The 27050-nt window shown below is 38.3% G+C and overlaps 3 protein-coding genes across 6 annotated transcripts in view; all 3 read right to left on the bottom strand.

Moving 5' to 3' along the window:
• LOC111439253 (T-complex protein 1 subunit theta-like) overlaps positions 1-225 on the bottom strand; it is a 19242-nt gene extending 19017 nt beyond the window's left edge. For both annotated transcript variants that reach the window (XR_002709779.1, XM_023077026.1), the window contains exon 1: positions 106-225. The gene's annotated coding sequence lies outside the window, so the exon portion shown is untranslated. The remainder of the gene's footprint in view (positions 1-105) is intronic.
• Positions 226-11122: 10897 nt separating this feature from the next.
• LOC111439260 (tryptophan synthase alpha chain-like) lies at positions 11123-17442 on the bottom strand. The gene is made up of 9 exons (XM_023077033.1): positions 17078-17442; positions 16769-16915; positions 16615-16680; positions 16137-16245; positions 14283-14359; positions 12992-13069; positions 11648-11725; positions 11481-11540; positions 11123-11407 (listed from the first exon to the last, which is right to left on the bottom strand). The coding sequence occupies exons 1-9, from the start codon at positions 17264-17266 to the stop codon at positions 11273-11275; spliced, it is 939 nt and encodes a 312-aa protein (XP_022932801.1). The 5' UTR covers positions 17267-17442; the 3' UTR covers positions 11123-11272.
• Positions 17443-19585: 2143 nt separating this feature from the next.
• Positions 19586-26740, bottom strand: LOC111439259 (adenylyl-sulfate kinase 3-like). Of its 3 annotated transcripts, XM_023077032.1 has the most exons (8): positions 26520-26728; positions 23834-23905; positions 23226-23370; positions 21069-21218; positions 20409-20527; positions 20249-20333; positions 20112-20158; positions 19586-19997 (listed from the first exon to the last, which is right to left on the bottom strand). In XM_023077032.1, exons 3-8 carry the CDS (start codon positions 23347-23349, stop codon positions 19899-19901), a joined length of 624 nt encoding a protein of 207 aa, XP_022932800.1. In that variant the 5' UTR covers positions 23350-23370; positions 23834-23905; positions 26520-26728; the 3' UTR covers positions 19586-19898. The 3 variants fall into 3 exon arrangements, with proteins under 3 accessions (XP_022932800.1, XP_022932797.1, XP_022932798.1); XM_023077029.1 differs by lacking the exon at positions 23834-23905 and having other exon boundaries at positions 26496-26740; XM_023077030.1 differs by lacking the exon at positions 23834-23905.
• Between the last annotated feature and the right edge of the window lie 310 nt (positions 26741-27050).

Genomic DNA, 27050 nt, shown 5'->3' with positions numbered 1-27050 from the left:
GGGGGGGGGGGGGGGGGGGGGGGGGGGGGGGGGGGGGGGGGGGGGGGGGGGGGGGGGGGGGGGGGGGGGGGGGGGGGGGGGGGGGGGGGGGGCGTCGGCGCTTACGTCGGAAGACTGAGACTGCGGCAGCTAGAGTGCAGCGTGCAGGGTGCAGTGGCAGGTAATGGAAGGGAGGGGGTGGGTTAACATGAAATAGGGTTTATGAAAAATAGAAAGAGGATGGTTAAAAAGAATGTCTAATGAATGTTGCGTTCGGAGTAGAGGAGTAGGGAAATAGAATGTAAAATATGTTTTTTTTTATTTTTTTTTTTTAATGTTAAAGGTGCTGAGTTAGATTGAGATTTGAAGTTGGAGTTTAAGGAGGGAATGTTGGGTACTGAGTGTCACAACTTTCCAGTAAACAGAGTAGGTTGTGAGACTCACGTTGCGGTAAGAGAAGTAGTGACCATTCGGTCATGTGAGAGTCTAAACGAGTGTCATGATGCGACCGAGAAGAACGATGCATCATGATATGTGGAAATCCCTACAAGGGGAGTAAGATTCGGATTACCTTGTTAATCGAATATCTCAAGGCAAGAATATTGTTTGAGATTCGAATCACTCCACAAGCAAGATCGATCATGTCTAGCTTGAATGATTCTTGTCGATCAAATATCTCAACGCAAGAACACTTAATTGAGATTCGAATCACTCCACAAGCAAGATTGATCATGTCGAGCTTGAATTATTCTACATGCAACCTAAACTACATAGAATTGCAAAGAAACTTAGCCATTGACTAAAGAAGAGCATAAATGCTTCTTTTACTGCATTTTCCAAGTCTACATTACAAATACAACATACATGGCTTTATATAGCCTCAAAATGAAAAAGCATTCCAAAAGTTGTAACATTCATACTTAAGGACCATAATTAGTCATTACGTAAATGTAACTAGCAAATAAAATGTCTTAAAATAAAATAACTATAAATTACTCTAAACTGTAACCTACCCAAAATTTGTAACATTCAAACTTCATTCTTCCTCAACGTGGCATGAATTGAAACATTTTTTGATAATTTCAACAATATTTTCTTCAGATCTTCATTGAAGTATATTATATGATTGATGTCTCTTGGTTCTTATCACATCATCTAACACACCACACATAATAGTATTGAAGAAAAGACGAGGCATAAGCAAGACAAGAGCCACAAGTGTCAAAAATAAGCTTGTTGAAGGGCCGAGTAGGACCCCATACCTTAACCTCGAAAGCCATGGTTCCGAGGGGATTCTAGGCATGCGGTTATGGAGTCAAGTTCGTCCATATGAAATATGAATGCTCTCCAAATTTGGTGTCAATCGGACATCGAACGGACTCTCCACGACACCGTATGACCGTTCACCAAAATCACGTCTACACAAGAAGCATTGAAAATACCTCAAAATGTTCTATAGAGAGAGGCATGGTGTCAGTTTTCTCCACTACCCCTGCCCTTGTGGCATAAACAAACTATCCTATGGTACATGTGTGTGTCACAGTGAGGGTGAGCATTTCGAGATGAGTGTCTCTCGTGACTTCTTTTGAAATAGATCTCTCGAGGACAATACCAGGCGCCACGAGTGTGCCAGTATTACGCCCTAACCCGAGTGTCAGAGATTGAATTTTGCACTCGCTATCGATACGGTATCTATAAATGACATGGCATGGGCACGGAGGGTCAATGCCTCGATTGAACCCGAATGGATGGATGTCTTGAGATTATGAATGACATGTGGGTCCATTCTAGAAGGCATGATAGAGTGAGATGTGATGGCCCACGACACCCCGTGACTTGGGATGACGTTAAAATATGAGGGTCATGTTAATTGGGAACCAAGATGAGACGATAGGATGCGACGTTGCATTGAGAGACTTTGGCTTCGAGTAGAGGCAAGGTCGAGCTAAATGACTTAGTCTAGTGTAGAGGCAAGTTAGTTGTGTTGTAGACGATTGAATATGCACGTGCAGGTGGTATGGGTTGCCAAACAAGCTTGGATTCCGCATAAGTGATATGTAGTTGGCGAAGACAAACCTTGCCTAAGATCCAATGAAGCTATAAAGTCGGGCGAAAAATATGAATGACGCTTGTCATGAGCGTGTTAAGATCACGACGCCACATGACTGAAGAAGTGAAACTGTAACACTAAGCTAGGTTGAATTATGAAGTTTGTGTTTAATAAGTTGCAGGTAATTCTAAAGTCAATTTCATGACATGTTTCTTCCTTATTTTTTTTAACCCTGGGAGATAAATTTAAGCAAATAACTGTATCTACAGTCTCATATCATTGCAATAAATTATCCACGTGGATTTTATTTTATTTTTCTAGGCATTATTTTAAAATTATTTATTTTATTTTATTTTTCTTACTAATAATTATATTTAATTCATATATGTAGCAAATTTCATAAAAAACAAAGCATTAAGAAAGAAAAAAAAAAGGTGGAAGTTGTTCACTCACCAATATCTCCTCTCTACAGCACAAAAGTTGTCCTTGATAAGAAGTTGTCCTTGTGAACAAAATGAATTGTTTGCATATTTATTGGTGTCCATACAACGCCCATCATTTTTCCCTTTTCTCCCTTTTCTTTTTCCCTTTTCTCCCTTTTCTTAGTGGTGACCACGTTTCAATTCTAGTAGGCAAATTCTAGTATACCTATTGGTTGGCGTTTCCGACATATCCTCTTCCAACATCTCTTTTAGGGCATCGAATGGTGGTGGTTCTGGGACGTAGTACTCCTCTGAACCCAATCGAACATCCTCTTCCACCGGCTCGAAAACATCCTCATCACAAGGGAGAATGGTTTGTTCTGTATGCTTTTGGCATTTGGATGACCATATGTCAAATATAAATTTAGAACCATATGAATTTGCAATCTTACCCTAACCCATGCATTGAATACCTCTCACTTGAACTCTTTATTCCACCCAAATATTCCACCCAAATATTCCACCCAAATATTCCACCCAACTTCACTACATGCAGGGCTGAGCATCTCAACAATTGTCTTGTACTTAATCTTCATACATTTTTTTAAAAAAAAAATTGAATGTTAACCTTTGTTAAAATTAGTCATTTGGTTGTGTATTATAACCAAAAAAAAAAAAAAAAAAGTAATTTAGAAATACATGTTTCTTCCACCGAGCACGTTACTTGAGGAGTATAATATCTTCGTTCAGCATCCACCTACAACATATGAAATAAGGTAAGACATAACAAAAAAGTATCTCGATGCACATGACATACATACATGCACGAGGTCCCATAATTTTCATTCCTAACATACCATTTATTTCATTTCCTTTCTCCTTCCCTCCGTAACATATTTCATATATGCATCTTGTATACATGACAAACATCACGTAATACATCACGTAATCCATCACATAACTTTACAGGGTAAGACGTAACAATTTATACATGACATTTCATTTCATTCATAATATAGTGTAATTGTAAGGCCCACGTTTTGGGCCCATGACCCAATAACAAAATAATAATTATAAAAAAATAAGCCCTAAGGTTCAGCATGGCAGCCAAACCCTTAGCCAGCCACCGCCTGCCCCTCTTCCTTCTTTTTGTCGCCGCTGGCCGCTCTTCCTTCTTACTGCGCCGCCCGCCGCCCTTCTCTCTTTTTCATTTATGTTCCTTAAGCCGCTGCCACCCAACGCTCACGGTCCCGCAGCCGACTGTTTCCCACACCACTCCGTGCCCCTTCCCACATTAGAAAAATCCCGCCCAGCACCCACATCACCACCGCGAGGGAACGCCATCGTCGTTGCCATATTCCACATCAAGAGGATTAAACGCAGCAAAGATTCAACGCCTATGTAGGAAGAAGGCTCAGTTCGAGGGAAGTCAAACCGTCGTTGATTAGGAAAGGCCAAGAAAGCAATCCTCAGGCAAGGGACACGCCTATTGAAACTAAACGTTTTGTCTTTTTGAAAAATGGGTCGAACAGAATTGTCCTATGGCTAGGTGTTGTGTAATCTGATTGCCGAGTGTAATCTGATCGCTGTGTGGGTAATCTGATTGCTATGTGTGTAATCTGATCGCTTTGGGTAATCTGATTGCTGTGTGTAATCTGATTGTGGTGTAATATGGTTAGGTTGTGTTGTTGTGTAATCTGATTGTGGTGTAATATGGTTAGGTTGTGTTGTGTAATCTGATTGTGGTGTAATATGGTTAGGTTGTGTTGTGTAATCTGATTGTTGTGGAATCTGATTATGGTGTAATATGGTTAGGTTGTGTTGTTGTGTAATCTGATTGTTGTGGAATCTGATTATGGTGTAATATGGTTAGGTTGTGTTGTTGTGTAATCTGATTGTTGTGGAATCTGATTATGGTGTAATATGGTTAGGTTGTGTTGTTGTGTAATTTGATTGTTGTGGAATCTGATTATGGTGTAATATGATTAGGTTGTGTAGGCATGATAGGTGTCTATTGCCAGCATATTGTGCTTATAGGTAGCCACGGTTAAGGGGTTTGTGGTAATAGTTACATGCTGTGTGTTTCGGATAACTAGCCACCAATAGTCACTTTTGGGGTGATTCTAGAAAACGACTATCCAAGTAAAGGTTTCATGCTGTGTAGTTTCGGGTAACGTTTTCGGGTAATCAACCATTGATAGTCAATTGGAGGAAATAAGGAGGTGAGGTTCTTGTGGTAATGGTTACACGCTGTGTGTTTCGAGTAACCAACTAGGAATAACCACTCTAAGGAGTAAAGGTGGCGTTGAGGTTGTGGTGGCAATAGTCACCTGCAGCACGATTTATATGTTGACCCAATAGGGGAGTTCCTTACTAAGTATTTTTATACTCATCCTGTTTTTAAAATGTTGACTCCAATAGCGAAATTCCTAGAATTTTTATACTCATCCTGTTTTTAAAATGTTGACCCTGATAGGGGAATTTCTTACTAAGTATTTTTATACTCATCTGGTTTTTAAAATGATTTTTCAAGCGAAGTTGTGGCACGGAGGTGACGAGTAAGATGCCAAAGTCAATCACGGGACGATCCAAGGATTTTTATGTTTTTTTTTATAGTCTAATTTGTGGGAGAGACGTTTCTGCACTTTTGTTATTAATTTAAACTATGTTGTGGACGCCTAGTTGGTGGAACTAGGCGGTCACACCCGATTTTCTTTGATTTTAAATTTCCATTTTGTTTTGAATATTTTGATTTCCTTTTAATTTTAAAATTTCCTATTTTGTTGGGAATATCTTTCATTTCCTTTTAATTTTAAATTTTTCTATTTTGTTTTGAATATCTTTGATTTCCTTTTGATTTTAAATTTTACTTGGTTTCGAATATCTTTAGGCGGCATTAATTTCTTGCGATTTCCTTCCGATTTTAAATTTCCTACTTTGTTTTAAATATCTTTAGGTGACATTGTTTTTTAAATTTTTAAACGAATACCCCGCACTTGATTTCTAATAAATGATGTTTTTCATGTTTTTCATTCTTTTCCAAATAAATCACATTATTTTTCGTAAAGTCCCTGACCGCTACTTATATGATAAGTCGGGTCGTTATAGTACCAAAACAAGCAGTAGGTGATTATTGCCACCACAACCTCAATGCCACCTTTATTCCTTAAAGTGGTTATTCTTAGTTAGTTACCCGAAACACACAGCGTGTAACCATTACCACAAGGACCTCACCTCCTTATTTCCTCCAATTGACTATCAACGGCTGGTTACCCGAAAACACATAGCGTGCGTGTAACCCTACTTGGATAGTCGTTTTCTAAAATCCCCCCAAAGGTGACTATTGGTGGCTAGTTACCCGAAACACAGCGTGTAACTATTACCACAAACCCCTTAACCGTGGCTACCTACAAGCACAATATGCTGGCAATAAACACCTATCCTGACTACACAACCTAACCAGATTACACTACAATCAGATTCCACAACAATCAGGTTACACAACACAACCTAACCTTAACCGTGGCTACCTACAAACACAATATGCTGGCAATAGACACCTATCCCGACTACACAACCCAACCATATTACACCACAATCAGATTCCACAACAATCAGGTTACACAACAACACAACAACACAACCTAACCATATTACACCACAATCAGGTTACACAACAACACAACCTAACCATATTACACCACAATCAGGTTACACAACAACACAACCTAACCATATTACACCACAATCAGGTTACACAACAACACAACCTAACCATATTACACCACAATCAGGTTACACACAATTACCCAGAGCGATCAGATTACACACACAGCGATCAGATTACACACACAACAATCAAATTACACTCGGCAATCAGATTATACAGCACCTAGCCATAGGACAATTATGTTTGACCCATTTTTCAAAAAAACAAAACGTTTAGTTTCAATAGGCATGTCCCTTACTAGAGGATCTGCTTTCTTGGCCTTTCCTAATCAACGTCAGTCCGACTCCCCTCGAACTGAGCCTTCTTCCTATGTAAGCGTTTAAATCCTTTTGATGTCGGATCTGGCAATGACGATGGCGTTCCCTCGCGGCGGCGATTTGGGTGCTAGGCGGGGTTTTTCTGATGTGGGAAGGGGTGTTGGGGATCGATACCAGTTGTTGGGATCGCATAACAACGCACACACTCGATCTAGATGAACACAAAGAATGGGATAGAGAAAATTGAAGAAGAACTCTGGCTAAAAGAATTTTTTTGTATTAATGACTTCACGTATGTACAGTAAGAGAGAATCACAGAGAATAGAAAAGTACATCTTCAAAGCTCTACCGGACGAGATATATATATGGTTTAGTTTACTATATATAGCTTTACCAGATTTAACCATCTACTATATATAACTATTTACCATATATAGCTTTACTGTATATAGCTTTACTAAATATAGCTTTACCGGATATAGCTTTACTAAATATAGCTTTACCGGATATAACCGTTGACCAAGCTATAAATAAGGAGCAGACTCCATAACCTAACAATTCTCCCACTTGGAGACTGATCTAGTCAACCAAGAATTTCACACTCAAACGACCATGAGCATCTTCACTACACCATACCAATTGAGGTTTTGCACAACCTCAATATTCCAACATCAACACATTTTGTCAACATGTTTGTTGGATTCTTTGCACCCTCTATCTTCTCCAAACACGTCACCATCTTCAACGAACCTCCGAGTGAAATGGTATCGCTTTCTGTGTTTTGAATGATAGATCGGGTTCCTCGCCAACAGCATGAGTCTCAGGAGTTTCTTGAGTATCTGCTACAACATCACTATGTGAATCTTTCAGCAACTCAACCTCAACTCCCACTTGCTTCACCTCTGGTTTCTCAGCAGGAGTTTCTTGAGTATCCGCTACAACATCACTATGTGAATCTTTCAGCAACTCAACCTCAACTCGCACTTGCTTCACCTCTAGATTCTCAGCAAGAGTCTCAGGAGTTTCTTGAGTATCCGCTACAACATCACTATGTGAATCTTTCAGCAACTCAACCTCAACTCCCACTTGCTTCACTTCTGGTTTCTCAGCAAGAGTTTCAGGAGTTTCTTGAGTATCCGCTGCAACATCACTATGTGAATTTTTCCAGCAACTCAACCTCTAGAGTTTCAGCGATGCAGCTTCCGGCCGACGCAACCCCTAGAGTTTCAGCGATGCAGCTTCCGGCCGACGCAACCCCCTCTGGAGTTTCAATGACGCTTCCGGCCGATGCAACCTCCTTTGGAGTTTCAGCGACGCATCCGGCCGACGCAACCCCCTCTGGAGTTTCAGCGACGCTTTCGGCCGACGCAACCCCCTCTAGAGTTTCAGCGACGCAGCTTCCAGCCGACGCAACCCCCTCTAGAGTTTTAGCGACGCAGCTTCCGACTAACGCAACCCCCTCTGGAGCTTCAGCGACGCTTCGGGCCGACGCAACCCCCTCTGGAGTTTCAGCGACGCAACCTCCTCTAGAGTTTCAGCGACGCTTCCGCCCGACGCAACCCCCTCTAGAGCTTCAGCGACGCTTCCGGCCGACGCAACCCCCTCTGGAGTTTCAGCGATGCAACCCCCTCTGGAGTTTCAGCGACGCAACCCCCTCTAGAGTTTCAGCGACGCAACCCCCTCTAGAGTTTTAGCGACGCTTCTGGCCGACCCAACCTCCTCTGGAGTTTCAGCGACGCTTCTGGTCGATGCAACCCCTTTTGGAGTTTTAGCGACGCTTCCGGCCGACCCAACCCCCTCTTTGGAGTTTTAGCGACGCTTCCGGTACTTTTCTTCAATTCTCTAACAGTCTTTATGAAGCTAACTCATTTCTGTTTGCTCGTAACGCAGTTCTCACAAGGACTCATAACAATCTTCGCATCAAATACACCTTGTTCATAGCCGACAGTTTTTCGTACATATTCGACAGCGTCTTCAACAGACCTGACGTTGTCTTCTCCTTGATAATGTTGAACGCCACGTTTCTGGATAGCGTCAACCGGATCAGCCCCAAGGCTCGTGGATCCTTGAGCTTCCACTGTTCCGTGGTCATGGTATCAGGCTTCACCCCCAACAGAGGTTCGTGAAGATCTTTCTAGTACAGATAATCTTCAATCTGCATCTTCCAGAAACCGAAATCAGATCCATCGAACTTCTCAGTTTCAATCTTTGAACTTTCCATCTTCACAGATCGTGGTGAATTTTGCCTGGCTCTGACTTCTGCCTGGCTCTGATACTAGTGGTTGGGGATCGATACCAGTCGTTAGCTCTGATACCAGTTGTTGGGATCGCACAACAACGCACACACTCGATCTAGATGAACACAAAGAATGGGATAGAGAAAATTGCAAGGAGAACTCTGGCTAAAAGGATTTTTTCGTATTGATGACTTCACGTATGTACAGTAAGAGAGAATTACAGAGAATAGAAAAGTACATCTTCAAAGCTCTACCGGACGAGATATATATATGGTTTAGTTTACTATATATATAGCTTTACCAGATTTAGCCATCTACTATATATATATATATAGCTATTTACCATATATAGCTTTACAATATATAGCTTTACTATATATAGCTTTATCGGATATAACCATTGACCAAGGCTCCATAACCTAACAAGGGGCACAGAGTGGTGTGGGAAACAATCGACTGCGGGACCGTGAACGTTGGGTGGCAGCGGCTTAAGGAAGAAAAGTGAAAAAGAGAGAAGGGCAGCGGCAACGGCAGTAAGAAGGACGAGCGGCCAGCGGCGACAGAAAGAAGGAAGAGGGGCGGGCGGTGGCTGGCTAAGGGTTTCGCTGCAATGCTAAACCCTAGAGCTTATTTTTTTATAACTCTTATTTTGTTATTGGGCCTTACAATACATTGTAACAACCCAGATCCACCGCTAGCACATATTGTCCTCTTTGAGCTTTCCCTTTTGGGCTTGCCCTCAAAGCAAGGCTTTAAAACGCGTTTGCTAGGGGAAGGTTTCCACACCCTTATAAATAGTGGTTTGTTCTCCTCCCCAATCAATGTGGAACATCACAATCCACCCCCTTCGGGGCCAGCGTCCTCGCTGTCACTCTTTCCTTCCCCCAATCGATGTGGGACCGCCCCCAAATCCACCCCTTTTTGGGGCCCAACGTCCTTACTAGCACATCGCCTCGTGTCTACCCCCATTCGGGGAACAGCGAGAAGGCTGGCACATCGTCCGATGTCTGGCTCTGATACCATTTGTAACGACCCGACTTATCATATAAGTAGCGGTCAGGGCACTTACAAAAAATAATGTAATTTATTTGAAAAAAAATGATCATTTATTAGAAATCAAGTATAGGGTACCTTTAAAAATTTTAAAAACAATGTCGCCTAAAGATATTCAAAACAAAGTAAGAAATTTAAAATCAAAAGGACATCCGGTAGGAAATTTAAAATCAAAAGGAAATATGTTGTAGACGCCTAGTTTGAACTAGGCTGTCACATCAATATCTTTGATTTCTTTTTAGTTTTAAATTTCCTACTTTGATGAATATTTTTAGGAGCATTGTTTTTTAAATTTTTGAAAGGGGTACCCCACACTTATTTCTAATAAATGATCGTTTTTTCATGGTTTTCATTCTTTTCCAAATAAATGTACCCCTACACTTATTTCTAATAAATGATCGTTTTTTCATGGTTTTCATTCTTTTCCAAATAAATCATATTATTTTTCGTAACGACCCTTACCGCTACTTATATGATAAGTCGGGTCGTTACAGTAATGGAAATCATGTGCATACATGACATACATCACATGACAATGCAAAGAGCATAAAAGCATCACATAATTAATATGGTACATGCATGAGCCACCGGGCATACACCATCATACATCAATTAATTTGTTAACTCCAACCCTAAGGTCACTTACCTAATTGTTAAATTGTTGTCACCAATGTATTCGATTTTTTACATCAATTTCAAGTTTAAACTTCTGCAAAACTATTTCTCGAAACTTTATAATGGTCATGTGTTAGACTTCATCTCAACTTTGTATGAAGAGTCCTCAATTGTTTATATATAATATTATTTTTATTAATATCTCATTTTTTTTATTAGGGGTGTTTTAAGGAAGAGTTATTTTAAGTCACGGTCTAAAATTTCTTCGATTATATTTCACAATTCACTTCCTTTTCCATAGGATACTCTCTAATTCTTATTTCCCAAAATCAAGTTGCGTTCCATGTTTTCGTTATAGCAGCAGTGATTGAACCTAATGTTTAGCCCGAGTCTCTTTGAAGTTGTGGTTGAAGTGGAGTCTACTCCGAAAGGGTCTACTTTACTTTCTAATCAGGATAGCAGGATTGACGCCCTTTTTAGAACTGAAAAATCCATGTATTTACGTGGATGAGATTAACTTATAGGGGAGGGAAAGAGAAGCAAGCTACCTTGCATCCTTTTTTCTATTTTTTCCACTACGAGTTGATGTAAGGAGGAACCCTCTTTGAACTAGGTGCCCTCGAAGGATATGATTCTAACCGTCGATTAGCAGGTGTGCCTATCATTCACTTGCTTTTAACTACTCATGCTATGGATGTGGGAGCATCAACTCCATTCCTGTAGGCTTTTGAGGAGCGGGAGAAATTACATAGTATTAAAGAAGAACCCTTAATGGAATCTAGAAAATTTGCTCATAATATTATTGACAAATACCTTCAAAGAAAATATGAGCTGACAGTTTTATTGACTGTTAAAAGAAAAGGGAAATCTTTGAAGAGTAATTTTGAGCACCTGTTTATAGATGAAAGAAACAGCCCTCCGTTATTCAATCAAGAGAGTGCAGATCTTAAGGATTTGGTGAAGGTTTCAAGCTCCTTCAAACCCTCCTCAGGGGACTGGGCTTCACCCAACAGCTTCACCATAGCACTACCAACAATAACACCATCTGCCCCCCAGCCAGCCACCTATGAACGCAGCAACATATCAATTATATTGTACAATTGATTGGATGTTATGGTATGTGATCAAGTTCTTTACCTGTTTCACGTGCTCGGGTTTCGATATACCAAAACCAACTGCTACTGGTTTTTCCGTAACCTGTGGTGGATAGCAGAATGTGAGGCCTCTAAGTTGCAAATCAATGCCTTTTAAAACATCAACAGATTTCAGGTACATTTCATAGATTCAGTATTAAGCAGACATACCTCTTTAATTTCCTCAAGGAGAGATTGAACTCTACCACTTACTGATGTGCGGGCACCTGTAACTCCAACAGAGCTCACCTATAGTTTGAACGACAACAGATTTCATATTGCAAGCCAGACAGATGACAATGGAATTCTAATTTGACAATGGAATTCATAATCACAAAAGAGATTGAGACCATTAGGAATCACGACCATCCACAATGGTATGATATTGTCCACTTTGATCATAAGCTCTCGTAGTTTTGCTTTTGGTTTCTCCAAAAGGCCTCATACCAATGGAGATGTATTCCTTATTTATAAACTCATGTTCATCCCTTAATTAGCCAACGTGGATTCCCTTCCAACCATCCTCAAGAATCCTCCCCTCGAACAAAGTACACTATAGAGCATCCCTTGAGGCCTATGGAGCCCTTGATCAACCTCCCCTTAATCGAAGCTCGACTCCCTCATCTGGAGTCCTTGAACAAAGTACATCCTTTGTTCGACACTTGAGTCACTTTTGACTACACTTTCAAGTCTCACAACTTCTTCGTTCGACATTTGAAGATTCTATTGACATAACAATGTTAAGGGCATGGCTCTTATACCATGTTAGGAATCACGACGCACCACAATGGTATGGTTTTGTCTACATTGAGCATAAGCTCTCATAACTTTACTTTTAGTTTCCCCAAAAGGCCTCATAGCAATGGAGATATATTTCTTATTTATAAACCCATGATCATCCCTTAATTAACCAACGTGAAACTCCCCCCAACAATCCTCAACAGAGATGATTATTTTTTTCGTCAAAATCCTCTCTTTCTTTCTAGGCTATCTATATTTCTGTTTGTATGTGAAGACAGCCAAAACAATATACTCCCATCAATGATTTGTTCTCCCCAATGAAAGGTTTTCAAAATTGAATATCGAGTTTGGAAGAAACTTTTCAAGTCTTTTAGCTACAACTTCGGTAATGATCTTGTACAAATAGGGGTCGAACTTGGATGTCTAAACTTTCTCAACTTTCTAGCATGTCACTTTGTAGGAATATGACAAAGGATAAGTCTCATTGGCACCCACATTGCTAATATCATTCTGAAAATGAATCTTGGAACACACTAGATATGCAGCCATAATACTGGCAAAATAATTGGAAGAAAGAACTTCAATATGAACACCTTTCTTCTGATTTTGTTATAGAAATATGAGTGGAATTGAGTTAATTTTTAAATATTAACTCCAAAAAAGAAAGAAACTGGCTAAATTTCATCTTTTTATGAATGGCACCGAGGCACCAATGAGATGAAAAAAATCAAAAGTTAGAGCATATAAATAGATAGAAAACAGAAAAGGCCTTACAAGATATACAAATCCTTCTGAAGCTTCAACGATGTTTTTCATCCTATCTTTTGGCGTGGTTGGTGTAGTTAAGAGTACCTTTAGCAATGTAAAAGAACAATATAAAATAAATAAGAACAAGCAATCAACTCAAGGTTAAACGAGTAATTATCTTACAGAAAAAGTGAATATAACAAGAATGAGTCAAGGGATTGGCTATACGTTTCCTTATTAAGTTGGTTCTACTCCCAGAGACAATAGAAAAAGGATGCAGGTTAGTATAGTTGAACAATTGATTCATATAATTAATTTCTAGCATTCAAGGCAACTGTTTTCTGCATTAGCAGCTAATCATTCATGTGATTAACAAAGTTTATTCTCATATCCTCTCCCAAAGATTTTTTCTTCGGATCACAGTTAAATCACAAGTTTAGTTCTTCAACTTTGAGATTTGTCTATTTGGTCTCTGAAGTTTCAAAAGTGCATCGGTCCCTAAGCTTTTAGTTCTAATGGTCCTTGCACTTTCAATTTTGTTACTAATAAGTCCTTGAAAATTCAAATTTTTTAAAAATTCATTGCCTATGCCCAAGATTCGGATAAAGACTTGAAATATGGATTCGACACCTTATTGCTCTAGCATTCCCCTACATCCCCTGCGACATGACCACATTACCTGTTTGTCGTTTTAAAGAGTGAAGACTACTATTCCCACAACCAACATAGGTCCTTTAAGCATGTTTTCTTCTCATTCACATGCTTTTTAGGAAAATTCCTAGGAGATCACCCAACTAGAATTGTTTAAAGTAAAGCACACTTAACCTTGAGGTCCTATGCTTGAGCTGCCACTTGTTCGTATAGGTAGTAACTTCAATTCTTTTAAACATTTCTCGAGAATTCTATCATCCGGATCACTCTCATTCAAATGTGGTCTTGGTTCATTCATGTACTCTTCCTTTACTCGGGCGTCACATCTACTCTATATATATTTGAATTTAATGTCTAATTTTGTGTCAGGTAGATCCAAGAATTTTAAAAAATTCAAAAGTTTAAGGACTAGATTTGTAATTTTAAAAGTTCAAGGACCAAATAGACATAAATCTCAAGGTCTAAATTCATAATAAAACTGATCTTTAGCACTGCAATGAAGCAGTTATCAAGAATCGTGGAATGTTTCATGTGCTAGACAATGTTCTAGAGGTCTAGAGAACAGATTCCAATATCTTAAGGTAAAAGTACTAAATAAATATCAAAACCTAAAAAGCTAGAAAATGATTTAGATCATCTATACAACCATTATGAGAAAAAATATCACCAGTTCAATATTGTACTTCACAGCTTCCTCTCTCAAAACTGCAGTCTCCTCAAGAGGAACATCTGGAACAACAAGCCCTGCAAGAAAGTGCAAATGATCACAAACATGTTCAGAAACCCAAGGTTGAGAAAGGTCACACATTTTCCATAGTGTAAACCAAGAAAATCTAAGTTAAGATTTTGTACAGAACACATAATAATATATTTTGAGTTCAACGATTGTTACGGTGGGGGTTGAACCATCGACTTTTAGGATGATAATTGGTATTTTTATCCATTGAGTCATGCTTGGTTGGCAACAGGTAATAATATACTAACAACTCACGCAATACTCTGTACAGCTTTAAATGCAATATTCCCATTTTATAAAGAATTCAAACATCCCTACCCACCTAATATTAGGAGTATTGACATATTCTTTTCAACCGTTATGTTAATAGGCCCTTGAACAACAATCATGTAGTTGATTGACTATAGTTCAATGATCAATGGTGAATCCAAATAGACACATATAATGTTCCAACGTGTTTGCCCATTATTGCTCATAGAGGGGGTTGGGCTTGGGATGAGGTTAAGCCCAACACATATCGTCGGGAACAGGCTTGAGTAGTAGCCTCATGCTCAAGCCGCCGCCACCTAACCAGTAACCTGACCCTAAACTTGAATGCCCAAAACTTCATAAATAGTTACCCATCCCCGCTTCTCCCTCCTTTCCTCTACGTTCCGCCCCTTTTGTCCCCCGAACCCCAACACCTCATTTTCCCTTCTTTCTCTCTCTCTTTCTCTATCTTCCTTTGTTTTCCTATCCCTATATCAACTAGTACTCTTGTGAGATCCCACATCGGTTGGAGAAGGGAACGAAGCATTCCTTACAAGAGTGTGGAAACCTCTCCCTAACAAACGCGTTTTAAATCCGTGAGGCTGACAGTTATACATAATGGGCCAAAGTAGACAATATCGGCTAGCGGTGGGCCCGGGTTGTTACAAATGATATCAGAGTCAGTCACCAGGCGGTGTGCCAGCGAGGATGCTGGGCCCTCAAGAGGAGTAGATTGTGAGATCCCACATCGGTTGGAGAGGGAAACGAAGCATTCCTTATAAGGGTGTGGAAACCTCTCCCTAACATACGCGTTTTAAAACTGTGAGGCTAACAGCGATACATAACGGGTCAAAGTAGACAATATCTGCTAGCGGTGGGCTTGGGCTGTTACAACTCTAACCAAAACTCACATTGCATTTCATATTCTCTAGCTTCTAAAACATATACCCCAAACACAATTTTCCTAAATTCATGGTCCTAATTTCTAGACTACTAAAACTTGACTCCTAAACATAGTTTTCCTAGGCTTGGGCTCATGAAACTTGCACACATGTTGGCCTCAATTTTGGCTTCCTATAAAACCGCACCTAACCACAAATTTTGTAAACCCTCCACTACACTTCCAAGCTTAAGACATTGAACCCGTACACTAAACGTCCCATACAAAACAAGGAATTGTTCCAAATACCAAATCTGGAAATTTAGGAATTACACAAGCTCAATTGAAGTATAGCCTCCCTTAAGTGCACAATGAAAACAAATTTTAAAAAAGGATCTCCAAATACCATGTTCTTTTAGCAACGAGTGATTAGGCATCCAAACCAAACTTTTCATCTTCATTCCATTCACTGGGATAAAGATGCTTTAAATACAGTATTTATATGCAAGTTGTAGCAAAGACCAACTAGCATTTGAATCAATTAACTATTGGCCTAGCCTTTAGCACGTCATCTTGGAAGCAGGACAGAATTATATTAATCCGAAAAAAAAAAATCTAATTTAATAGAAGAAGATTTGACGAGCTTGTTAAATTACCTCGTACCCCAGCATCTCTAATTGTCATCATGAAGTTCTCAATGCCACGTTTAAGAATAGGGTTGTAATACGAAAAAAGGGAAACTGGACAAGATAGTTCAGGAATTACCTGACCAGCCAGAAACAAATTGAAACATGTTAAACTCAGTTTCATGAATGAAGGGCTAAAGGACTGAACCACATAGAACTGGTAACATATTTCCATAGACATTTGATTTGAAGATGCCATGTGCAAAAAATAAAAAACATGTAAACTCCCAGTTTCCTAACAAATTGAGTACAAAACTTTAGAGCCTGTTTAAATGCATTATCATCTAAATGATTTCGTTGCTACACTTAATAACGGATCTGCATACTGCAAGTCATTCTAGAAATAGCTAACGAAATAAGTTTAGGCTATTCATTCAATTGCATCAAATAATTTAAGAGCAAAAAGTGGAAGTGGAAAAGAAGCTGATATTATTTACAACAATATTACCCCCTTCAGCATAGAAATGATTGCATTAAAGTTTGTCTCCCTAGCCAAGGCCCGAGTGGCTGCAGCCTACAGAAAAACATTCATAAAACAGCTGAATAAAAAACAATAGATTAAAAATGTAGAAATGGAAGGAAAAAAAGAAAGGAAAAAAAACCTGTATAACCGGACCATCTGCCAAGGGATCCGAATATGGAACCCCAAGTTCAATTATATCTGATCCACAGGTGGAAAGCACCTTCAATGCCTCAGCCGTGGTTGAAAGATCAGGATCACCAGCAGTGATGTAGGGGATCAATGCGACCTTTAAAACATGCATGCAGTAAGAACAACGTTGATCAATGAAAAAATCCCATCAGACCACAAACAAAGTAGCAGATAGAACCAATCAGTTCCTAATACTTTTAATTTTCTATCTAATAGCTCTCCGTAATCAATTCCATCAACAGTACAAAGAGACATTTACCTTGCCCTGCTCTCTCAATTTGTTGAATGTTTCGGACAATCCAGCTGCAGGGGAGGCTGTAAGGGCCGCAATCGGAGCAAAGCGCTTGGATTGGAAGACGGAAATGGTACAAGGACGTGGGGAAACGATGCGCGTAGTGGGTATCTTGTTGAGGGGAAGAAACCTCGAAGATTTGAAAGCAATATCCATTTGTTAAAGAGGGGTTTGGTGGAATTTCAGATTGTCAATGGAGTTTCGGTTTTTTATTTGGTTTACACCGCTGTAGTTGCCAAGAACAAGCAGTGTTGCGTTGTTGTATCGACAAGTTTTCGAAAACCAGAGGCTAAAAGAATGGCGGCAGAATGCTTTCATAAAATTAGGACTTACCATATTTTCTATCGGCATTCAAAAATATTTATTATCCCTGGGATGTTATAGATTTTTTTTTTTCTTTTTTTTTCTCATATTCAGACACCCCTAAGGTTTGTGGTACAAGGCCGGAACCTAGCAACCTGTGTCCAAAGCTTTATGCGTTTCAAGCGATACAGTCTAAACCTACGTCAAAGGCTTCATGTGTTCTAAGTAACTTCGTCTAAAGTTGCATCTGGGACTTCATGTGTTCCCTATGATACAGTTTGAAACCTACACCCATAGCTTCTTAATTCTAAGCGGTGTAGTCTGAAACTTGTGTCTAAGGTGCACACGTTCCAAGCAACGAGTCTAAAAAACTATGCCCGAGGCTTCATAAATTTCAAGTAACATAGTCTGAATACCTACACCCAAGACTTCATATGTTCAAAGTAGTATAGTCTAAAACTTGCTTCATACGTTCCAAGCAATGTCATATGAAAATCTACCTCCAAGGTTTCTTAAATTCTAAGCGATGTAGTCTAAGTCATGAACATGTTGTACTGTGGGAGTTTTAGGGGTTTTTGAATTTCTGAGTCTTAGGACCTTGGTCCTTTATTCTTGAGTGATACTAACATTTTTCTTGTCTTAGCGGACCTAGGGACTGCGTGTGTACTTTTTCTTGGTTTTTGTCTTTACAGCTCTCTTCTTAGTTTCTTGGGTTCTTAACTTCTTGCTTCAAGAGTTATTCTTGTGGCATGACTTACTTTTTAAGCCCTATAAAGATCATGGGTATACCATGCATAAGTCATTTAAAATATCACAAAGATCATAACATGCTCTTGAACATTCTAGAAAGATTAGGAGTAGTCTTGCATTTCTCCTCAAATCTTAACTTATACCCCTAACTTGGTTTAGGTTCTAAATTTGATCCAACCTTCTTAAAATATTAGGTAAACTTTTATGTTCTATATTGGGTCATTTGGAAGGTGTTTGGACTTAAAATATCTCAAAGGAACCTTAAGGACATAAGAATATTAGTTTTTACAACTCATGCGTTGTCCAATGAATCTGTGGATTCCGAGTGGTGGTATAGAGAAACAAGATTTTTGTTAAAATAAGGAAGTTTCATAATATTTGAAAGTCATTTGGGTCATGTATTGAATGTATTTTACTATAGGGGCATTATGGTCATTTTACGTCATTATTGGTTTATCTACTTAGCCTTATCCAATAGCCATTAAAATTTCATGGGCATCAAAGTTCGTTTAGTGGCTATTTTAATGTTACTTGATCAGCAAAACAGATGGTTTAGGTTCTTTTTTCCGTATTCCTTTAAATCATACTTACCTTAGGGTTCATATTGAATTCTAAGTGATTTCTATTCTTAAGAATAGTCCAAGATGACTACTTACTTGACTTTGACGTTTGGGACCTTCGTTCTTGAACTTTTTAGGAGATTCTAGAGGTTATTAGGCAACCCAATAGAGAGCTCCTTAGCCCTCAACTTCTTCATGAAAACTAAAAAATTTGTTAATCTAGGACGACAGACTCTAGATACAGAATTTGGAGTTATCTCCAATTCCTTCGAATTTAACCTAAATCACTTCCGGTAACCATGAGACTTCTTTGAATGTCCATCAAAGACATACTTATCACAATAGACATTTATATCATCAATTTTCATACCATATGATTTAAGTCAGAAATATAAAAACAAAATTTTAAATTAAAATTTTCTAAATTAGGTTGCATCTCTTAATTTCTTTTAAATAATTCCAATTCTAGAATTACCTCATCTTTGTCACTCATACATAGAACTCCAACCAATTAACCCGAATTATTAGAGGTGGGTTGGATTATATAATCTCTCTCTTTTTTTTATTTTTTATTTTTTTAAGGTTAAATATGCGAAGAACCGGATCAATTTGACCCAACCCAATTAAATTAAGAGAGAGAGAGGGAGAGAGAGAGAGAGAGAGAGAGAGAGAGAGAGAGAGAGAGAGAAATTGCAGCGAGAGAGCCGAAGCCAACTTCATGGCCCAGGCATATTTTTTCCACTGCACTACGCATAGGCCTGCCCACTCACAGTAGTAGCCCAATACATAGTATCATTGTATCTGCAGAGCTTGTCTCCCATTCTCAGTTTTCACTATTCACTGTTCACTAGTTACAAACAAATTTCCAAATAAATAATGAATTATGACACTAAATTTTCAGTTTGGTCCAACCTAAGACAAGTCAGAAGCATTCCCAATACTAACTGATTGAATAAGTGAGCAATTTCATAAAACCAACATCATCTATCTCTCTATCATAATACTTCTTTCCAGAGATATCAGATTTACATTTTTTTTCTAAAATTACATCTTCTATTCCTTGTTCAAGGAACCTCCTCTTATATTATGTACTTATTGCCTATCAGTCTATTCTTTAAACACATTTCCCATCAGACATCGACGTACCCAACAGGTGGCCGAGGCAACGGTTGCAACTAAGCTTCAAGAAATCCTTTTTCCTCCAAGTAAGCCACTATCTGCTTTGCCATGGCGCACGGGGTCGGGCAGACTCCATCGTTCTGCCTTAATTCAATCTGGAAGAGCATCAGGTACAAGCTTTATAAAGCTATATTGGACTTGATATTACTACAGAAATGAAAATGTTGAACAAGGATTTGATAAGCATGTATGGTTTGTGATATTGTTACCTCGCAGTTCAGAGGCGGTTCGTACGGGTCGTCGATCCCAGTAAAACCTGCAATACAGTGCAATGTGATCTTTCGCTTTCTTTTCTATCTGCAAGTGGTTTAGGGAGCAAGACAAGAAATGGATTCTTCAAGTATACCTTTGATCTTTCCCTCTCGGGCGAGTTTGTAAAGGCCCTTTGCATCTCTTGCCTCACATAATTCTAGAGGCATGTTCATGAACACCTGAACAAAGGGGAATTCCATGTTCAGTGACAAACAATATTTACATATCTGATTCAGTCATTACTAAAATCTTGCCTCAATAAAGTTTGCCTCAGGCAATAATTCACGGCAGAAATCCCTATCTCTTCTATATGGAGATATCAAACTAGCAATGCATATTAAACCAGCATCAGCAAAAAGTTTTGCTACTTCCCCTGTGTTGGACACCCAAACAAGGAGAGGATATTAGATATCTGAAATATGCATAAACACGTTTTAGTAGTAAATAACAAGAAAACCGTGTGTTATATGAAAATTGAAGGCAGGTTTAGCAAAACTCTTGAGCACGAAGACTCGGGATGTCTAGAGATGCTCTCCAGGGTTTTATTATGCCATGAGCTATAATAAAAGGACTCCTTGATACCCAATTATAAGTAATTACAAAACCACTATTAGTGTCAAGTACTAGATTCAAGCCATTCTAACAGTTTCCTTGTTTCCTTCACACTAACCTCCTCCTCTTACAACAAATATTCTCATAAAACAATAATCTTTCAAAGGAATAGTAACTACCAACTCAGTGAGACAAATTACAACAGAAACATATGCACTGTGATGCTCAAAATTCATCACATGATATAAAATTAGACAAGTTATATGGTGGATGTTGTTTTTAGGTTCATCTAACATGAAATAAAGATCCTGATGAATGTTGTAGTCAAATTCGAATACTACCTCAAAAGGAAACATACTTACCAACTCTGCGAATATTTTCAGCGCGATCTTCAGCACTAAAACTAAGATTCTTGTTTAGTCCATGTCGAAGGTTGTCTCCATCTAGCACATAAGAAATCTTCCCTCTCGCATGAAGCTCTCTACTCAATGAGCAAGCTACAGTGCTTTTCCCTGAAAGATAAAATAGAAATATGTAGAAGAAAAATGTTTGAAGGAACAGCATTAATAAGAATGTTTATTTTTCCTCAAGTGAGAAATTTGCCAAATGTAGACACATCTATTATTTCATCCACCCTTCCTTATTGCTTCTCCCACAACCCTTTTATTGGAAGCGTTTTTTAACACTATTAAAATGATATACTCTACCTTGAATCTGCATTCACATGTCATCTTTTTTACAAGTAACAAAAAATTATTTATACAAAAATAAGAAAGAGATTGAAAATTAATGAGCTAGCCCTCTAAGATTTGAACCTGAAAGGCACAAAGATTAGAAGCAAGCACCGTAAACCACAAAACAAATTAAGAAATTTCAAAAAGAATGTAGGAGACAGTTTACTAAAGATTATAAGTGTGCTGGTTTGTCGCTTTGCAAAAGAAACATATTTTTATCTCGTCTTTTATTAGTAGGCCTCCAAGCAAGTGAAAAATTGAACCAAAATAACAGTCCAGTTCATGTTAACAGATAGACAATTTGGTTCCTTAAGAGTCAGTAACAGGGATATCTAGAATATTAAGAGGGAAAAAGAAATTGAATGCTCTGTAGTCCCATTTCTAACAACCTGATATATATGACATTTTAAATTATTATAGATATTTGGAAATTCTTAAGGAACTCTGTGCCATTACTGATATAATGCAGAAAATTCTAGCTCTAGACTACTCAAGAAATGCAATACATGGACGTGATTTCGTTTGGGTGTATGTACAATTATAGCACTCTTCTTTTACTTTCGATCACCAGTGATGGTGATGATTGTCATCTCCTCTTCCAATTCAAACTTTGGAAATGGATGCTATGTTTCTGTTCAGATTTTATGATTTCAAATTTGGAAACGCTCTAGTCTATTGATTTTCAATTCAAGTGAATGAGCTAGCAGTGCACGTCAACTCGTTCGATACATATAGGATATCATATGTTTTTCTATAAAATTGTCAACCAGTGAAAGTTAGGTTCAATGCATATGTATGTATATATCCAACAGGATTGCTCCCCTTGATTTTCATCCTTGATCCTTTTGAGCTTCTGGATTGTATGTATATACCCAGCAGGATACTCTATCCCTTAATCTTCCTTTTTGGCTGCTAACCTCTAGGAGGCTAAAATAAAATCCTTAATCGAATCAGATTTTTCTCTTAGTTGGTTTCTTTGGGAAGGTTACCACCACGGACTATGTCCAGAGATCCTCGTCTTTGGTTTCAGGCCTTAGCTGTGTGTTTTGAATAATCAAGGATCTAAGGATCTAGATAATATTGCATGGAGATGTCATTATGTCAGAAAATTTTGCATTAGATTTCTTGAGACAATTGGTGTTAGTTTGACTCCTAATAATGATGTCAAGGTATGCTGGAGGAGGTGTTGACCATCCTCCTTTTAGACCAAAAGAATGGCTTCTGTGACAGGAGGCGCCTCAAGAAAAATAGAAGTTTCAAAGATATTGATAAATCTTCGAAAGAGCTTTGGAGTGTGACTTTGGGTTTCCTCTGCAACGTTTTTTTTTTTTTTGTGTGTGTGTGTGTAATTATGTTATTTTAAATTGTTAACTGGAGCCACATTCTGTATATTTTCATTTTGCCTTTTTTTAGGCTCCTTTGTCTTGAGCGATCCTACTTTCTAGTGACCCTCTCTTGTACTTTCGTTTATCAGTTGGTTTGTCATCCTCGTATGTATGTATGTATATATATATATATATATATAGATATAGATATATATGGTGCTGCTAAGAAATACAAGCCAATGGCAAATGTAACAAATAGTGAAGCCACTACTAAATCAATTCATCACTTAATCTCCTCTGGAATCTAATAAAGCACCCTACAACAACAGAAAATGGCTTATGATGTCTTTCAAAACGTCAGTCCATAAAAGAGGACAATACTATGAGCAACGTTCAGGACAAAAAAATGCAACATTTTATTCTCATATGACTAATGTGTAATACAGAAATGAGAACAGACCTGATCCACTAAGGCCTGTGATCCAGACAACACAACCTTTTTGGTCGAGAAGTTTCTCCCTTTCAGGCTTTCCGACAGGACAGTTGTGCCAGAAAATGTTATTTCCATTTCCCACAGCAGACATTTGAGTGATGATCTTCTATTTCTACAATTGATCATTTTACAACGTTAGAAGTTATGCAGAATATACTTCATCTAGAACTCGTACTATCATCAACCCGGTATCGCTACTATTAAGTCATTGTCAACTTAAGATCATTTTCATTCCTTCACTTCATTGCTACAGCCCACAATTTAGAAGTAAATTTTATAGCATATGACAATTGAACAAAAAGACTGGGTTATAAGAAAAATAAAAAAATTGATGAGAAAATTACAAGAATGGTCAAAATTTAAAACTGAATATTATCGCATGTAACATGACAAGTAGTTAAGAAAAAAAGCAGAAGAAATCTTCAGTTACTACAACCTGACTGCAAATGATAATTATGAACTTTAGTAGATAAAAATACCATGAGAAAAGAAATTGTGCCTAGAAGTTGGCTAGGAAATTTTGATTGCATTATCTAATAGAAACAACTTCATATATTTAAAACTAGCAGACCGACCATGACACCAAAAAATGCATCTGGCTCGACACTGCTACCCAGCACTCTCCCTACAAGTTCAGATTCAAGTACCTAATGCATGAAATAGTTAGGCTTGTTTGCACCCGCTCCAGATATGTTATGTAGTCACCACAAGCAAACTTATAGGACATTTAAAATGGCACTGACCATAGTAAGGGGTGTAGATTCAACAAAAAGGGGCATCATTTTTCACAAAAATGAAATAGAAAACAGAAAACCCCATCTCTTCTTAATCTTATAGCTGCCTTTGCCAGTAAGGGGTGCGGAGTGAGAAAGGATCGCCCAGTTATCTGACTGTAATGTCCTTGTCCAATAACATCTTACCATCTAAAACATTTTATAAACTCGATTAGATTCGGAAAGCTAACTGATTATATCCGCATTATGTGTCCACAATCACATTATACTTAATCCTTATATGTACGAAGCCCCAAAATTCGGTTTCTTGGGTTATACCTCAATTCAATGGACTGTAAAGTCAGTCTATTGTTTCTCTTTTTCACTCTCCTTTAACCTCACTTAGCATAGGTTTTGCTAGAATGGAAATTCTATATGAATCTTATTCTGCATCCTAATAGCATTAAGGCAATGTGTGGCTTGGTTTCAGAGAAAAATAGTGTTCATGGTTCAGATTCTCTTCATTCAACTCAAAGAAAGATCTCATTTTTCTTTGAAGAAGAAACTGGTAAAATCTATTCTCTCTATCATACCCGTACGATCTACTTTCATATATGCATAATGCACGCTGCTATTTGTTTGTGCATGATCTACTTTCATTTTTTATTACTGTAATATTTTTTACTGTCACATTCTAGTGATTCACATTATCTTGTGATATATGGGAAAACAAACAGCTATCCTTAATATTATAATCCTATAAATGAAAGTAGAGGTTCCATATTGATTGATGTTGAAATGAATGTTTTACCTTAAAGAATCAGAAGTTGTAAGTTCTAGATGGGAGGATACAGGTGGGGAACAGAACAGAAGCTAGATTTATCAGTCAGCCATTCACAACAAAAAAACGCATATTTTTAGATAATAAAGAATTTTTAAAAAATATTTCTCACAGAAAATGACAAAGCAGAACTTTTCTTTAGTTCTTCTCCCACTAGGCACGTCTGTTTCTTGGTCCTCGAAGCATACTTTCATTTCTGTTATTGTACTTCTTTGACAGGTGAAATGGTTGGAAAACATGATGAATAATAATCACTAAGCAGTTAGTGAATAAACATGACTAGGTCTTATACACGACTCTTTGTTTTGATTAATCTCATTTTCCTGAAGTGGATTGCTGCCCGCCCCCACCCAATTTTCTTATGGACGTTGGAAAGCCGATGCTTTGTACTCTGCAAACCTCACACGCTCATTTGTATATTTATGTGCTATTTGAGGATATTATACTACCTATGCCAGTGCCTGTTCTCCAATGACCCATTTGTCAATTTTATTATCTTATGTTATTTTAAGAAGGTTTTGTTTGACTCATAAGTTCTACTATTAGGAAGATAAAACCAAGAGATATGTGTTGTGAGATCCTACATCGGTTGGGGAGGAGAATGAAACATTATTTATAAGGGTGTGGAAACCTCTCCCTAGCCATTTCAAAAACCTCGAGGGAAAAGCCAAATGGAAAAGCCAAATAGGACAATATCGGCTGACGGTGGGCTTGGGCCGTTACAAATGGTATTAGAGTCAGAGACCGGGTCATGTGCCAACGAGGAAGCTGAGTCCCGAAGGGGAGCATACATGAGACAGTGTGCCAGCAAGGACACAGGGTTGTGAAAGGGGTGAATTGAGGGTCCCACATCGATTGGAGAAGGAAACGAGTGTCAGTGAGGATGTTGGCCCCAAAGGAGGGTGGATTGTGAGATCCCACATTGGTTCGGGAGGTATATGGGTGTTGAGACCTTTCCCTAGGAGAGGCATTCTAAAAACCTTGAGGGAAAGCGTGAAAGGGAAGACCAAGAAGGACAGAAAACCAAGAAGGACACTAGTGGTGAACTTGGGTCGTTACATGTGGCTTCTTACGGGCCATAATAGATATTGAAAATAACATTGATTGTTGCACTTTTTCCATCTCCAATTCCATTTTATTTGTTCCTCAACTTTAATGTGGACTTAAAATGTCAGAAAACCATCCTTTTAAAACCAGGACCTAGCCTTCTATTATTTTTGTATGATCTAAAGGTAAAACTAAGAAAAATTTCACAACAAGAAGGATGTTGTGCATTTCTCTCTTCAGCTAAAAAATGGAAACATCATATAGCTAAGAGAATAAAGCGAAATGCACAATGAAGAGTGCCTAGAATCAAAGCCGATGGGCAAGAATATCATTGCTCATAAGTTCCATTAGCCACCATTGTTGTGAGTTACCATGTTAATGGATTCATAAGAGCTACGACAATTGAATAACTTGATTTTAATCCATTAAGGAGACAGATTCAAAATCATCCCAATCAACTCACAAAACACACTGAAACGGAAGATCCAAACTAACAAATGACATGCAAAAAAAGGTTCCAGCAGATGAACAGGCATATAAAGAAACGTACATTGCAAAGAGTGGTGGTACTAAGAACAAATAACAAAGAAACAATAAATAGGTTAACGATGGGAGAGAGAGAAAAGGAGATAATACCCAAAAAAGAAAAGGAGATAATACCCTGAAGAGAGAAGAGTGATGAGGCAGCCAGAGAAGAAGGAATTAGAGAAGGAAGGAATTAAAGAAGGAATGAATCTGGACAGGGGTAGCGTTTAGCGGCTGTTGCGCACTAAATTCACTCAGAATCGCCAGTTTTCCAATTCCATTCCATCGGTTTCGCGCTTAGAAGAGCATCGCATTCCATATTCTATTTTCTCTCTCTCTCTCTTCTTATTCTCTCCCTCAAATGGAACCACACTTCCAATCCAGTGTCCACGTTTGCTTCCTCCAACCCCCATCCCTTTTGCTGACGTGGATTCCACCTCAGATTTCTTTCCTTACGTACCCGCCGTCCATGGATGATAAAATCACTACTCATTTTTTACTAAATTATACAAAATATTTTTCAAATTCGCATCTCTTACCCTTTCAAAGGCTATAATAATATTTTAAATCTAACAATATAACTGGTATACATACCGATATAATATTGGGAGAATGAAAATATATCTTACCTATTATATCTTTAATATTTTTTTTTTTTTTTTTTGT

The sequence above is a fragment of the Cucurbita moschata genome, unplaced genomic scaffold (genome assembly GCF_002738365.1).
Source record: "Cucurbita moschata cultivar Rifu unplaced genomic scaffold, Cmos_1.0 Cmo_Scf00088, whole genome shotgun sequence".
Lineage (NCBI taxonomy): Eukaryota > Viridiplantae > Streptophyta > Magnoliopsida > Cucurbitales > Cucurbitaceae > Cucurbita > Cucurbita moschata.
This window is presented reverse-complemented; position numbering and strand designations above follow the sequence as displayed.